General features: G+C 41.4%; 1 protein-coding gene across 1 annotated transcript in view; it reads left to right on the forward strand.

The window, feature by feature from the left end:
- Positions 1–440: 440 nt before the first annotated feature.
- slc22a23 (solute carrier family 22 member 23) overlaps positions 441–16,859 on the forward strand; it is a 34,083-nt gene continuing 17,664 nt past the window's right edge. Inside the window, exons 1-3 of the mRNA XM_046408073.1 lie at positions 441–1,238; positions 7,352–7,455; positions 7,581–7,735. Of these exons, the coding sequence (XP_046264029.1) occupies positions 801–1,238; positions 7,352–7,455; positions 7,581–7,735 (697 nt within the window). The 5' untranslated portion in view covers positions 441–800. The remainder of the gene's footprint in view (positions 1,239–7,351; positions 7,456–7,580; positions 7,736–16,859) is intronic.

The following is a 16,859-nucleotide window of genomic DNA, read 5'->3' on the forward strand; positions in this document are numbered from 1 at the left end:
ACATAATCTAAAATATTGTATCTTGTGACTTTCTTGCAAGTTGACTTGATTTCCAGTTTCTGTTATGGTTTGATTTGATTTTATTCTGACGTTAAATGAAATAAACGTAGCATGGTTGCCAAAATACGCACAAAAACAAACAAACAAGCAAGCAAAATAAAACATCATAAAACAAAACATAAAAAACAACATGCTCTTTTATAATAATAATAAATATAGTAAATATTTAAATTATTTTTTAATTAAAAACATAAAAAAACCTTTCTGTCTTTTTATCGTATATCACGAAACAAGCTGTTAAAAGGAATAATAATACTGTTTTTTTTCTTCTAGTGGTAACCAGAGAAGGAGCATTCTGCTTTTAAGGTGGTTACTACAGGTGGCCATATTGGGGCAGAGTGAACAACACACGGCCTTTATGGGCAGGTGTGTTACCTGTGGCTCCCTCTGGAAGCACTTCCCAGTGCTCTGCTGCCACAGCTGAGCGACGGAGAAACCAATGAATCAGAAGACGGAAACGATCGCGAAATAGTTTTCTGTGTCGTTGCTTATCATTCACTGTAGTCGGCCCTTTTTTTTATTGGAGTGAAATCCCACAGTCAGTCCCGGGCGGGTTTTCAGTGACAGACGGAGGGAAGAGCTTCCTGATGGTAAAGAGGTGCGTCTTATTTCCATTCCAGTGATTGACTGCGCACGGCTTTCACCACCGGAGCTGAGGGCATTGACGCATTGTGGAGTCGACAGGGGGTAGCACTGCAACCCCGGCTTCGCTACACAACGGAGGCATCTATCTAAGCGCGATGGCCGTGGTGCAGCTCGACACGGAGGATCATCAACCGGAGAACGGCTTCGTGTCCCCCGAAACTACGTCGCCGGGTCTGCTGACACGCATCGACGAGTCTGTTCTGCCATTTCTCGGGGGATTTGGGAAGTACCAGAAACAGCTGATCGTGCTGACATGGATTCCGGCGTTATTTATTGGATTCAGCCAGTACTCTGATATTTTCCTCCTCGCCCAGCCAAACAACACATGTGTTGAGCCTTTGGCAAACCTGACTAATCAGACTGCAGATCTTTTCTCGCTGACGGACAGTCCAAACAATATCAGCGCGCGGCAGGCTTATATTTATACCATGGGAAGTTACAGCGCCTACAATGACACCAACAACATGCAGTGTAGGTGCAATGAGTGGAGCTTCGAGCTGCACACGGGGCTAGTGCAGAATGTGGTTACCAAGGTAAGCTGCCTGTCTTAAGGATGGGCATCCCTTCCATCATACTGTGTTATGCGTGTGTGATACCCCATCCGCTGTAATCCTCTTAGGGCCGATTCACGTTACTAAGAGGGAGAAATTCAGGCACTTGTCAGTGCTACACCCATCGTTAAAAATGTGACTCTAAAGCAGCGGCACGGTCATATTTAACATGAATTGTGCGCAAATCGCGTTCCTTCACAGCTTCTGTATTGTGATTATGCTTCCATTATTGCAGCCGAAACGGGTATTTCTCCACACTAGCGCTAGACTGATTTTTTTTTTATCATTATTTTGTAAAGATTCTCAGAGCCACGAGCTGGATCACGTTGGACCCGAAAGTGGTGGGATTGTATAAGTGAGACCCCAATGTTGTGCTGACACTGAGTCATCGTAGCAAGTTGACCCAAAGTGTCACGTATCGGTGAGACACGCCACCATTGGCACATTGGGCAAAATTGCCAGGGGTTGGTGGAATTTGCCGATTGTCGTAATGGACATAATAGACACGGAGCCTTCGATTTGGAGCAAAGGTCATTAGTTCTCTCTGTAGAACAACTCAACCCCATCCCTGAACAAACACCAGCCGCCTTATGACTGCCCGAAACAAACAAACCAGTGAGATAATCTTACAGCTTTCATTCTGGGCACTTTCATTGTGAAAAGTGATGTCTTTAGCTCCTACCACCACGATGTTGTGATATTCCTATCTGCACTATCCAGGCTGAGGAGACCATGTAGGCCTGCAGCCGGCATATTTGGTCAGCTATTTGGAGCAGGAGGGATTTGTCTGTCTCATCTTCTTTACCAAGTTTTATTTTAAAACATGAAATTTTGATCCTGTTTTTGAGCTGCTTTGCTTACAGAAAGTGTTGTTGATACACATTCTGATAAGCTCACAATAAATTGCATTTTAATCTGCAGCATCTTCACCACTGATGAGTTTGGCTTGCATGCCATAATCAAAAGGCTTATCAGGGAGAGTTAGATCTGAGGCCGGGCTTTGAAGCTTCTCTCTGCTGTAGTGCTGTAGCGGGGGGTTGTGGCACCCTGAGGTTGCGTCCACTGTGATGCAAACGGACCATCCACTTATCACTGATGATGTCATCATTTAAATAAAACAATTAAAATGCATCTGCAGCTTTTACAGTCAGTCAAGAGGCGCAGGGGAAGGGGGAGGGGGTTAAGTCAAGTCTTCATTTGGGTAGGTGGGGCGAGGGGTACATTAACTAAGGCCAGACTGATGAGCAATTTTTATGGTTGGAAGCATTCTAAGTAGTCTTAACATGCAGCTGAACATGAAGTCATACGTGAAGGGAATCAGTTGGGTGGATCATATGACTAACAATTGAAAAATGTCAGTTCTCTCATGGGTAAAACATGACAAGAACTTTCTTATGTGAAGGCTTTTGTACCAAAACATTACTGGCCCTCCTCTTCCCATGCTGGTGTAACCTGTAGATACTAATATTTGTGTTGGCTTTGCAAGCATACAGAGAATGTCATGTTGACACTACCACCACTGCAGATCGGTGATCCGGGTGACAGGCCTGAGCAGTTGCTGAAAATGTCTCTGGCTGTGCTCGTCTTCCCTAACCCACGCGGTCCACATTCTGACAAGGTCACCGTTGGGAGAAATTGAATCAGATGGCATGCAGGCGATTCCCAAAATGGAGCCAAAAATGGAGCAGAATTGACCCTCCAACTTGTCTCTTTTGACAACCCGTCCCTCACTCTTCCATGGCCGCTTCTCCACCACAGCACAGAAACTAGGATGTAAGACTACTAGCAGGAAGTGATGACTTGGCATTTCTCCTTGTGTTTGGATTGCATAGGCATAACTGCACACGACTGGGCTCAGCTGTCTGTGACATTTTCACCCATAAAAGGCAGAGCAGAGTGTCAACATTGAGGAAATGTGGTAGTGTCCATATGACTCTATACTAACCCCTCGTGACACACAAGGTAAACATGTATGTATATGTAGATGTTTTAATAAATTTCGCCTCCAAAATAACTAGCACAGGTATGCATTTCTACTCACTCGTTTTGCTCTGGGTCAGAACGAGGGCTTTGGTGAAGGATCCAAAGCGGCTAATGTGGAGACCCATTCTAATTGAGTCTTAGCTCTCCTCAGGGTCCGATTTAATTGGACTGAGCCTTAGAAGTGAGACTGTATCATCAGAGTCTCGCTGCAACCTACCCTCCTCAGCCCCTATTCAGACAGGTAGCAGCTGCACACGCTAACCGACATAGCGGCTTGACAACGTCCTCAATGCAAAGATTAACCTCCACACTGATCCCTCTGAAAGTTCGGCTCTTGTGAATTAATCTGAGACGCTTGCTACGTAGGGGCTGATTATGATTGTAACATCTAAAACTGAATGTAGCATTCCTCTTTTGTAAAACTTTACAGGTTGGTATGACAGGCTGCTGAATTTAAATTACTTTTAATCTAGGCTAATGACTTGCGTTTAGACTGCGTTTAGCAGAAGTAACAAATAGCAGGGTCTCCCAAAGTCACTTAGACTTTGGGAGACTTTGAGACAACAAGACATTTTGTAGAAGCAGAAGTAACAAATGACTCCCAAAGTCACTTAGACTTTGGGAGACCCTGCTCTTTGTTACTTCTGCTTTATAGACCTGACATTCACTAATTGTTTCAGTGCTACTTCAGTGCTACTTCAGCTTATACTTGGTACAGTTGCACTGTATGTCAGTGCAGCTGTACTATTTTGTATGTATGTACTATTTTTCTTAGGATGTAGGTTTGAGTATTGTATGAGAGTGATAAGGAAGATTGTAAAAGCATGTTAGTGGGTACACCCAGACCCGGGTCTATCACTGTGCTGGAGGTTGCACACCCATAGATCTGAAAGATGATACTATAGTTGAACACCCTTGCAGGCCTCTCTACTCTGTGTCCCTTCATACTGTTTACCCAGCTGGCTGGCTCCTTACACAGACCCTGGATCAGTGTGGGACACTTTGAAACCGTCTCAGCTGTCGAGAGGCGATGACCCCGCCGCAGACACCGAGTCAGCATGCAATGACAACCACTCAAAGACGCTTGTGACCAAAAGATAAAACTCTGTTGAGGCTTTATGTGCGCCTGTGTCGCAAGCCTATTTCTGATAAGTATTGTTTTGTAACAGGGAGGGGTTAACATTATGGGGCATCCGACCCCTTGAGGTTTAAGTTTGTTTTTAGGATTGTGTGATGGAATTCAAGTTGCAGCAGTGTTGCTCAGTTGCCAGTGTGTATCAGGTGTGTAGTTATGGTTCTTAACTGTCAACAAAAAGAGGCAATGAATAATAGATTGCCGGACAAAGCTTTGTTCTTTCACCATCTGTCAGTGTTAGTCGCTGGAAAATTTAACTGCCATCAGCCATCTAATCAAACATGTTAGTGTTGCTTATTTGTTTGGTATACTCTGGATGCTACGGTTGTCTGAGTTATTTACTTAAAACGTGGTCACACCTGGGTAATATAAACATGCTCCCAGGTTGTAAGCCCCTCAGGCTGCATTTCCAGTGTCAGATACCTGTTTGACTTCTTGACTTCTCTTTTCAACAGAAAGTGATTCGGTGTTGCATAGATTTTGCTCGCTCTCCTTTTGAATTACTTCGTTATTCTCTCTTACCCTCATCTATGAGCTATCATTCACATTATAGGGATTCAACACTCTTTGGCACTTGGAAGCAGAGAGAGCCTGATCAGCATGATCAGTCACTCAATGTGTTGTCTGCCCTCTCACAACTGCTTTTTAAGCATCTATATCCCTCCCTCTTTAGCCTCAGTCATCCTTTCCCATACCTTCCCTTATTCTTTAGTATTTCTTTCCATCTCTTTGAATGATCCATTTCTGCATTGTATAATCTGTCTTCCTCCCTCCTCCTGTGCTTTCTTCCATCTACCCCCCACCCCCTCCCCTTTCCCCAACCGCTCTCCCTCCTTTGAAACCCCCACCCACCTCTCTGTAGTTCAACGAGTGCAGAAATGTGCAGATGAAGTTGAGAGCGTCTTCATGGGAGCTAATGAGACTCGCTGGTCTGCACCGATCATTGGTGGTCAGTCATTTGAGAGAGGTCGGCAGACACCCCAGGGATTTTCAGCTGATTTTGCCCCTCATTGTACTGCATTTTCTATCAGCTAATAGTCTAAATGTGTCTAAGCCCAGCTCTACACAGTGACTTCTATTCATTACTCCTAAAGGAGCCAAAACACAATAGCAAGGGAGCAAATGACAGAAATAACAAAGGCATACCAGACAGGCTGCGTGGATTTGACTCATGCTTCTACTGAATCACAGTTTGCTTGGATTTCTCTGCTATAGGCCGACTATATTTTTTGCACTTGTGCTGATAGCAGTGTGTCCATTAATGATATGAGCTCAGTCAGAGTGTTGGCCTGGAGAGAAAACCTGCTTAATAATACATGTGAATTGATGCTTTTAAATGAGACACATTAATGATGCTAAACTGGCTATCCAAATCAACATTGCTCTCCCCGTTTAGCTACACATTTCAGTGGCACATAATTTTGTTGTCTCTGGCATGTAGCTTCAGAATGCTCATGTGTTTGTGTTTCACAGCACAAATCATCTGTGTGTGGTCACCCGCAGATCTGTGTCCTGTGCAATCACCAGACTGTCATCCATGTCTTGCCATGCTGGTCACTGTATATTTGCAGACTCAGAGTTTAATTTCAGTCTTTATGCTGGTTTGCCGCCGTCTAAAGGGAAGGCAAGCATTAGTTTTTTGGAACAAGCTTGTGCAGTGATTGTGCAACAGGAACTTGTTTGCCTCTCTCTGTCTTTTTCTCTGCTGACATCGATACTGAAACCATGAATGAGTGGCATGCTTGGATCATGTGATGACTGAGTGGCTCTGGGTAATCCTGGAGCGTTCCATTCTGACCAGGTCACTATGGTAGAGGTTATGAGAGGGCAGAGCCCTTCAGACAAAAAAATGGAAGAATTAAGTACTCTTTGTATTTCAAGATGAGGTTGACCAGCCATGTGAAATAAATGTGTTTTTTTTGTGACGATTTTGTGATGATAATATGTTCCCTTTTTTTTTGTGATGAATCCTATGAAATCATAGATGTTGAGTTTATAGATGAGGCACAGTTGAGGTCAGTGTTGATCAGCCTCCCATACACTGTGCACCTGCTGTGTCCACCACGCCCCTGTGTGCTCCTTCCTGCTGCTTGTGTTAGCGCAGACAGCTGGGAGGCATATGGTGCCAAAAAAAGGCCACCTTCTCACCGATATTCAACTTCTGTTGCTCTCAACGTTCCCAGTTGAGCAGCTGATCCTAAATAATGTCGGTGGTAGTTGAAGCGGGTTTGGGTTGTTTCCGTTGTGTGTTGATCTTCTTCATACAAGCAGATCAGAGGCATAAGAGCAGGGTGCACATACTCCACTAGGCTTTACATTTCCTACTGCCCCCCACCCAGTTCTGTTTGTCACAAGTTGTCACTACTGTGGGGGGAGAGAAATCTGAGTGTGCTTGATTTATGCAAAAGCCAACACACTGCATTGTTTGCACTCTAGGAATCCCTCTGCTGCAGGGGTGGAGAGTTCCAGTCAGAGAAGGAAATAAAGAGAGCTGGCTTGACTGTAATACTGTGTGGCTTTTTAACACACAGCTGAGGATTTGTAATTAAATAGTAAATTATAATCACTTATGTTTGTTATTGACATAAGCAGAAATAATTTAGTCCCTTTTTTTGAGAAGCCTCTTAAACCTTTCTGGTGGCACTGTAATGGAATTATGTGATGCATTAACATGCATACTAATGCAGGAAAACCCCAATGCATCATTTTGTGCGTTGTGTGTGTTTTGATCCTTAATTACTGACCATGTCAGTGCTTGTCAATGCTTGTATCAGACCAAATACCAGGAAGCCCTTCTGTTACACACTCTGCCCTCTACTCTCACATTTCAGTGTCATGTGTTTTGAGTAGTAATAATGCACTCGTCAATAGATAAAAAAATAAATCATCCTCAAAAATATATATTTATTTTTCACTTTATCACCCAACATGTTGTACATTTCTCAGAACTAATGCCAGTGTTTATTTATCTCTACAGTGGAGTCTGGTGTGTGACTCAGCATGGAAAGTCCACATTGCAAAGTTTTCTCTTTTGGTTGGATCCATCTTTGGATACCTGGTGTTTGGGATCCTTGCTGACTGGTAAGATTTTTGACAAACGTTTTCCACAACAAAGTCTTATTCATGAGAATGGTAATATCAAAATGTATTTTCCACCCGTTGAAGGTGTCCGTAATCCAAAAAATAATTTTGATCTCACTCTATAGGTTTGGTCGTCACCCAGTGCTGATCATATCGGTGCTGTTCATGCTGGTGTTTGGTCTGACTGTGGCCTTCTCTGTCAACGTCCCCATGTTCAGCACCCTGCGCTTCTTTGAGGGTTTTTGCCTCGCAGGGATCATCCTTTCTCTCTATGTCCTCAGTAAGTATTTATCTCTCAACTAAAGGTTCTGTGCTAGCTGACACTTAGCTAAGCCTAGCCCCTCTTTGTTACTGTCAAGCTACACTTGTCAAGCCCTTCATTGCAGCACAGCATATAGGCCTGTAAGTTTACAATGATAATGTTGACAGATTTACCACCAAAAATATGTAGTAGTTTTTGAAACAGTGGACCCTAGATTTCACACAGAAGTATACAAATACAGTTTTACATTTTTAGGTGGCGAGGATCAATTTTTGTCTTCTGAAATGACAAAGCAAGTCAACATTTTACAAAAGAAGAACTAATTGATATGTTTAGCTAGGGTAACACCTTTTCAGATAAATTAGGCTAGAGTTAATGAAAACTTCTCCAAATCCAATAAGACCCATTATCATTATTCTGAAAACCAATGTTGTATCTTGGCTCCCATGTAGTACATGTCCCAGTCCATGTCACTGGTAAGCCAACCAAATAATGTATTCAGCAAACACCTTGGCTTTGGAACAGTGGGGTAGTGTAGATAATGATAATTAAGCTTGGCATGTTAACATTTGTGGCTTACTTTACAGCAAAAAAAACACTGTTTAATAAATTCTTTTCAGCTTTTTTGTTTATGGTTTTGGGAAGGTAAAAATAAAAAGATCTGACCCTCCTCATTTAATACAGACTACTGCACTTACTGGAATTCCATGCACACCACTTAAGCTTTTTGAGAAATCCAAATCTTTACAGACCAGCCAAGCCTATTTGCGGTTGTAAGCTATAATTGGACAACTGTTCCTCACAGGGGTTTGGCAAACGATCAAATGGCATGTGAATCTGTAGACCTATTTGAATGTTTTCCGCAATACTTGTCTCATCTTTGATGACAAACTCAGCCCTTCAAGAAGCTCGTGCATTTTTCTTGAGGCAGAAGTGCTGATAAGGAATGTCACAGCACTAATGCAGCAGTATATTGTATAAAATGCAGGCCCATATTGGTAACTTGATGATTTACCCATTGGCTGGTGCATTTAGATTTTCGCTCCATATCTAGGAAGTAAGAATTTCAATAATATTATAATTGAAAATAATCTCATATACATATATTATATCATGCATACTTTCAATCATGGATACTTTCAAAATCTTAATCAATCGTCATCATCATTAATTAAATATGTACATTTTATGTACATTTAAGAATGTTGCCTACTAAAAGCCAAAACAAACATTAAAATGAATTAGATGAAAATACATTTTTATGACTCCGCCTCAGAGATAGCCACAGTGGGTGAATAAATACTGCATTTTGCCCATTGTTCCCAGTCATAGTCCTTAGTATTCTCCCACTGATGCTGTTCTCCTAATCAGGCACACCTAATCAAAAGGCTGTTCCACTTTAATTCTTGTCTCTAGCTGAGGGTAGTATTCAGCTAAAAGAAGATTAATTGTGTTGCAGTGACCTCCTAACATTTATTAAACTGAATGCTATTGTCAGGATAAATTCTCATTACAGAACAACTATCAGCCTCCTTACCCTTGAAGTGAACTCTTTAATTTTCATTTACCAGCATGTGTCTTTTCCTGAGATTTTAATCCTCGTTACTGCTAACCAATAATGTGATAATGGCAGAGGGAGATGGAGGTAGAGACTGTAATGTTCTCAGAGATGAATTCTCTCCAGTGATGTGACCTTCTCTCTGCCCAGTAAAGGTTTAAACAATTAGTTCTGCAGGAATATTGTGTTAGTTTGAAAAGACTGGGTGACAGGGGACTTTCTGATAGCTCCCTATTAGCGTCCCATGCAGTTGACTCACATCTCACATCTCATCTGGTCTGGTGTCAGCAATGGGTCCTTAAAAGCTTGTTTGGCCACAGTAATTGACCAGTGCAGAGGGAGGCTTGCAAAAGGGGAGAGGAGGGAAGATGAGAGGGAGGGAGGGCGCAAGGGCAAGATGTTGAAGGAAGGGGCCCTCTGTGTCCTTGTCATTCTAATTTACTCCACACTGTATACCTTGAAAAGCTTCGCCGTTTAGGACCGTTTAGTCTGCTCACAGGACAAAGGACAGAGGGTGTGACAGAAGGAGGCAAAAGGGTGGTGCTAAGCTGTACAGTATGGTGTCATATCAATTTTAAACAGACTTGACATCTGCACCCTTTGTTTTCACATTAGCTTTCAGTTTATAGTTCAGTAATGGCTGGTTCTTGACCTGGTGCTTGGAACCCAGTAGGAGGAACTGGATTGCACAGTAATTTTGTAGAATTTTTGCTTTGATCTTGTTAAATTTGGTATTCAGCCTGTAAACTTAGTCTGACAGTAGAAGAATCAAATGTACAAATAGGATAAGAGAAATAAGTTGTAAGATGTGAATGGGTATAGCTTCATTGTCTAAAGTCTACATTGTCTAAAGTGGTATTGATATTGCAGCTTCTTGTTTATATGTATGTAATTATATTATTGCAACAATGCAACTTGCTTTCTTGTGAAGGTAGAATTAAACCTAAAAGGCATTTGACAGCATAAATCATAAATCATACTTCTTTAACTTTAAATACTACAGTAGCCCAGCAGTATTTGACCTTTCTGACTGATGGAAATGATATTTGAATATATCTGATGTTTCATCAGGAGCAAATCTAGGGGAACAGGACTGCATTCAATAAAATAAACTACATTTGTGCCTAAGAGAGTGCGATTATTGTGAGCTAGAGTAAAGATTTATGCTTTTCTCACTACATCTCCTCCCTACTTTCTTCTCGTTCTTTCTGTGGTTTTGTTATCCCACTTCCCTTTCTCAGTCTACCTTCGTTTCTTGTTTTACCATGCTCTATTTTTCTGTACGGTAAAAATGCAAATACAATCTAAAAACAACTACAATGCAGCGATTGTAAAGTAAATCAAGTGGTCATGAATGATCTGTGGTAACTTCATAGCTGTTACTTATTCTGTCATTTTATGGAAACTCTTAGCAACACCTTCTGCAGCTATCAAGAAAAGGACTATAACTCTAAAGGGAGTAACCTTGTCCACCCTGACATGTGAAAGCCCAACATTTAACACCATAAACTAGCCTGTGGAATCTGGTCAGACAGCCCTTGGTGTTGATCCCCTTGCATCAACAGCAAAGACAAGTCCTGTACCTTTCCTTGCTTTATGCTGAAGCAGCTAATTATAATTCCTGCTACCGGTTCCTTATTTGACAAGCATAAAGCCAGCAGTTTGTCTGTCATCTAGTCAGTTAAATATGTTTCCTCCTTGCAGTTGTTGCAGCGGTTTTCCCCGCAAATTATTCATGAAATATGATTCAAACTAATTTCCCACATTAATATGCTGTTTTCACTAATGAACTGTGCCCAGGACAGTCATTTTCTATTTTTTTTAGAAATTAAAGTCCTGTCTATGAACTGCTCACTGCAGTATAAAATAGTAATGTCAACTTGAGCAAGGCATAGCTGGACAGATATTTGTATGAGCTTTGAATATTTGTATAGGTATTGTGTTACTATGCCTCCACCCTTATTTCTGATCACGCGTGACCTCTGTCACATGCTATTTATCCTGCAGCCTCTGTGTATTGACAAAACTCAACGAAAGCTGTTCCAAGAGTAGGAACATGCTGGTTCAATAATACATTACTGGAGAGAATCAATTGTTTTTATTTCAGGGCTTTCTGTATGGCGTATTTATTGCATTCACATGAAAGTTGGCTACATACATACAAGAGTTTAGCAAAAGCTGATATTCCTTATGGTACTGACTGAGTCATATGATTTTTGCATGTAACATTATGACCCACATGACCCTGTTGTGTGGCTTGCTTTGTGAGAGTCTGCTTACGAAGGAAAGTCAGAGCCAAATCCCAGCTTCAGTTTGTGTTTGCGCTGGAGACTTTGTGCTAATCCCCCCTTTTCCCATCAATGCATAGGTAATTAAGTCTTAGTTCATGTTTCTTGAGGTCTGGACTACACTGTATGTCATAGCTTTAATCTGGAAAATAGCAGTATGCTAAATGCAATCTGTTTGGTTTACCAGACAATTTTATACATCTTTCAGAGCACGGTCATGCAGTAATTAGAACGCCGCACCTTCCTGGCTTCACTGTATGTTACCTCAGTGTGCAGAAGGCGTCAATCAGGAAATCCACTGAGTCTTCAGGATAAAGCTGAGCCTCTTTTAAGAGTGCACGGCTACAAGCCGTTCTGCTAGAATGACCTGTCGAAGTCAGGCTCACCGCTAGGCCCATCATGGCTGAAAATTGCCAGAGGGACACAGAAAAAAAAAAACAGCAAAAGAGAATTGTAATTTCAGACTAAAGGAGAGAATGGAGCCCTGCATCTAATATGAGGAGAAAACAAGTGGAACTTAAAGACTGAGAGGAATGCTGAAACTGCACAGTGGAGAGAGAGAAAAAGCAAGAATGCTCACCTCTGATTGTAGACAGTTAGAAGTAAAAAAAATTAGATCACCACTGCTAGTGACAGTGAAGTGTTTTGTGTGTTAACTGTAAGCAATTCATATGTAGAACAGGCCAGTGCATCTTTCTGCTGCATTGATCTTATGTTGGCTCCAAGTATAACAGCAGAATAGCTGATAGCTACAGAAAGTCATCTGATGCTGTGCTGCTGTTTATACCCCAGTGCTCCATCCAGTGTGTGCTAGCCCCTTTAGCATTACTACAGTGGGGAGGACAGGCAAAGCTCACAGTCCCTTTAGCTCAGCATCACTGTGCTGCTCACTATTGCATTTTTACAGTAAACATCCCTCCCCCGCCCACCCTCGACACTCAACGACTACCCCCTCATATACGAACACACACAGCACTTCAGCTTGCTGAGTCATGCTAACTGGCTGCGCTGGGTGTTTGTGTGAGAATTTTATGATCGGCTTGAGATGAGGGGATTGTGTTCTGGGGCAGTGGGCCAGAGCCCACTTTTAGATTGCAGAGCATCTGTATCAGCTATTTGGGCCTAACATCAGATGCTTTTCAAAGATATAAACAATTTTCTTCCCTGAAGTATTTATTTATGCCAGCTATTCGTTTAGCAGTACTATAATAGTCACAAAAGTACACCTACTGTATAATTTGGTGAGAGACTTTTGAGTTAAAACAGGTTTCTCTCTAAGTGTGTGCACATGTATGAGTTTAATGTTTTTCAACTTTGATTTCCTGAAAGCAACTTTGAAATGTTTTAAGAGGCAGATTTACTCTGAGAGGTCTGTATGACTGCCTTCGAGGAAAGAGCGAATGTGTCTACACTCGTGTAGAGCAGAGTTCTCGCTCGCTTTCCATGCCTGAATCAGAGGTGGCAAGTCTATGCATGTCAAGGGTGCGTGGGAGCAAGACGCGCAGCAGACATACAGAGAGTGAGAAACAAACAAGACAGACAGACAGACAGACCACATGATTCTGTCATAGTCTTGAGTCGTGCATCATAAAGACTGTTGAGTTTTCTCTCAGTAACCTTTGACATACTTGCTCATGACTGTTCTGTGTGTGATCATACAGAATGCAGTGTAATGGAGAATGTACTGAGACAAACTCACACTAAAGGCCAGCTTAAATTGTTATCACGTCCTGTGTTTTAATAAGGGATATTGTTTTCTTTTGAGGTTTGATTCCTCTTCTTTTTTTTCACGATTTCTGAGGCGTTATGTAAACTAACCATGGGATTTCTGCCAGTATCGTTTGTTTTGGTCTTCCAGTAAAACACGTGTTGTTGCCCGGATTTGGTTTCTATTACATTGTCATGGATGGATAACATTAGAATGAGATAGTATAGTCATAACAAAAGCAAACACGCTTTGTTAGATGACAGTGGCTGACTGAATGTTCATTTAGCTAGTTTAATATTTACCAAATTGGCAAACCTCACCTGTTGCTGTATGCCACATTGCCAATAATGGAACCACTCCCCACACTGAAATGACCTTGTTTTCCAGGCTGATTTAGTTAGTGGTTTTGTATGAGTCTTGGCTAAAATGCACACAGCATACATTAATATTGTTGTCCCAATAAGCTTGTACTTTGTTTAGTTAATAATTCCAGTTGCTGTTTATGGAAACTTGTCAGGTCTAAGTGGAAGACAAGGAGAGCGAAATGGACAGAACAGATAAGATAAGTGGGTGTTAAATGCATCAGATTTCTGTCTAGTTACATGACCCTGCTTTATTAGCAAGTGTAATTTCTGAGGAGGAAAAAGTGGTTTGTGTCAATAGATTAAGATTGGTGCTGACTCATCCACTCACTCACACTGATGATGCGGGTAGTGTTTGCTGTCACTCCTTTTGTACATGTGCTCGACAAGAACGGGTACAGATCAAGCACACACATGAACACAGAAGACTACTGGTAAGACTAGTATTTTACAGGGAGGTACAATAAAATTCGATAATATGTGTGTCAGACATTACCTTAGTTCAGTGAGGGCACTATCAGCAAGGTTGCTATCCGAGATTCAGTTTCAGCTTTCTGGACAAATGGAAAAAAAAAATTCAGGTTAAATATTATCTGTGTTCAAAAACAGTTGACACAAACTGCTGATGCCCTTCATCATTCGAGAAGTAAAGAACATTTCCCTCTCCAGTCAGCAAGACAGGCCAAGAGATCTCTTTGCTTTGCCCAGTTCTCTCTACACTCTGCAAATATTTTCAACTTGTGCAAATATACTTTCTATGGCCTTAGGATGTAATCATGCCATGTGAAAATTTGGTTCACGTTTGGTATGAACGCATGGTAATTATTTTCACTGGACATTGTAACCAGAGAGTTTTAAATACATTGAACGCCAGCAGATTTTTCTGGTTTTAAAAAAAAAAAAGATTAGCAAATAAGGGAAACTTTCAGTATGGTAATTTTGCCCAAATTGCCATGCAGCTGAAAAGATCACCCGCAAAGCCCTCCGCATTGTGGATGACCCTGCACACCCATCACACAAACCGTTCACTCTTCTGGCATCTGGGAAAAGATACTGAAGCATTCAGACTGTGCAACAGCTTCTTCTCCCAAGCCATAAGACTCCTCAATTCTCATAGGGAGTTCTGAGTTCACTACACAACACAACATGCACATTGTCGCCTTATACCTCGTAATGTTTACAGCAACTGTTCTACCTGCACTTTATACCGTTGACACTGTGTACTTGTACTGTGTACCTGCACTTTATGGCTGTCGCAAACATTCCATGATAGGACAATGTCCTGGTCGGTGCTGCTCCTTGTTGTTTGTATCTATAGACTTTGTGCAGTAAGTATAGTGTTGTATAGTCTCTGTGCTGTGTGTATAGTCTGCATGGTCCTTGCCCACTATGTAAAGTCTTAGATCGGTTTACACTATGTACAGTTATTATAGGTGTATTTAAATTCTAGTGTAGCACCTGGGCCCTGGAGGAACGCTGTCTCTTTTCACTGTTCACTGTTTCTGTAAACAGCTGAAATGACAAAAACCTCTTGACCTGATGTACTTATATATATATATATATATATATATATATATATATATATATATATATATATATATATATATATATAATAGAATTTATACTTATCATTTATATAAACACATTTTATATTCATAAATTCATAGAAATCTAAATGCTAATACAGGAAGAGGCTCAGAAGTAAATTTGCTTAAAGGCATGCAGTGGTACAGTAGCAAGCAATCAGTGCTGGTGTTCTCAGCACCATACAGGATGTATGTAGCGCGTAGTGGTGGTTAGATGTGACGGCTCAAAAACATGTGACTGAAAAACGACTTCTGTGCCATACTCAGCAATACTCAGTTTTCATTCCTTGTTCTTAAAAATGTAGCTGAGTAAAATCACGTGAGAGCATTTCCTCTTTAAAAAAAAAAAAAGCAAAACCAAACCGAAACACACACTGGTAACATGACAACATCAATTTGCATCCTCGTTTGATCTTTCCTCCATGAAATTTTACAGATATAGTTGTGTGTGCTCCCTAGCTGTTTGCTCGCTTATTGCTTATTATTTTTACGACAGTAGATTAATGCTCTTCTATTCTGAAAGGGTCACTGTTTGTGTGTTATTCTGTATGAGGTGCTTGCCTCCTCTCCTTACCTGTCTCGCTCTGTGTGTTTAAACTATTCGTGTGCACGCCATTGATGGCTATCGCTCAGTCTGGCCTGATCTGAGTAGTGTGCGCCAGATCAGCACTCTGAAGAGAGAAGCTTTTCATTTCCCTTCATATGGTTATGCTTCCCCGAGGATAGCAGCCACGTCCGCCTCACACAACTGCAGAGAATTTGTGCTGCTATTTGACTGAACCTCAGTAAGGCCACTTGAAAGGATAATGAAGTGTACAGAGAGAGGCTTGGTAGGACGTAGACTGTGGACTTTGTACAGAGAGCCAATGCTTCAGCTAAAGACTGGTATTTTCCATGATAGACATGTTGACCTGTCCTCATCCTTCCCCTCGGTCTGCTCTAGCCGTCCCCTGATAAATGGGTTAAGGTGCAGACTCGGTTCTCTTTCCTCTAAGCAGGGCTAAAGTTTCCATTTGTGCAAAGTTTGCAATTTTCATTGCAGACTTCTTCCTCCCTAACGTGTTAGGCTACATATCTGTCTTTTCCCTCGTATTTCTTTATTTTTTTTACTTTCCTGTTTAAAGCAGACTGGGTGACCTAATGTGTTCTAATTGCCTCAGAGTGGAAAGAATTTTTAACCCTTGTTTTTTGTGAGAGTCACTGAATGACATAATCTCAAGCTATCTCACACTGCACATTACTGAGTAAAGTCTAGAGATTGGTGAAATCAGCATGTCTTTTGATGAGTGTGAAATTAAATGAACACTGTTTCAGGTAGTTAAATCTGTTGTGTTTGGGGAAACCTGCAACTTATGCTCATATTTGTGTCAAAGTGTAGCCTGTGTATCATTCTCTGCTCCTAGTTGGTATCTCCTGGAGAGTCAAGACTGTTGGAGGGAGGGGGTGGGGATGGTGGAGCATTGGGGTAGTTACAAACAAACACATGAACATTATCAAGGGAAAATACCCTCCCAGTTGTGTTTTACTCATGGTTTCATTATTGAGAATTTCATCACATGTAGATCAAAGGAAAATTCTTGTGGTTAGTTAAGCCTGGTTGCATTCTTTGCAGCTCCAGATCAGGAAATAATTGATCAGTA

The sequence above is a fragment of the Scatophagus argus genome, chromosome 13 (genome assembly GCF_020382885.2).
Source record: "Scatophagus argus isolate fScaArg1 chromosome 13, fScaArg1.pri, whole genome shotgun sequence".
Lineage (NCBI taxonomy): Eukaryota > Metazoa > Chordata > Actinopteri > Scatophagidae > Scatophagus > Scatophagus argus.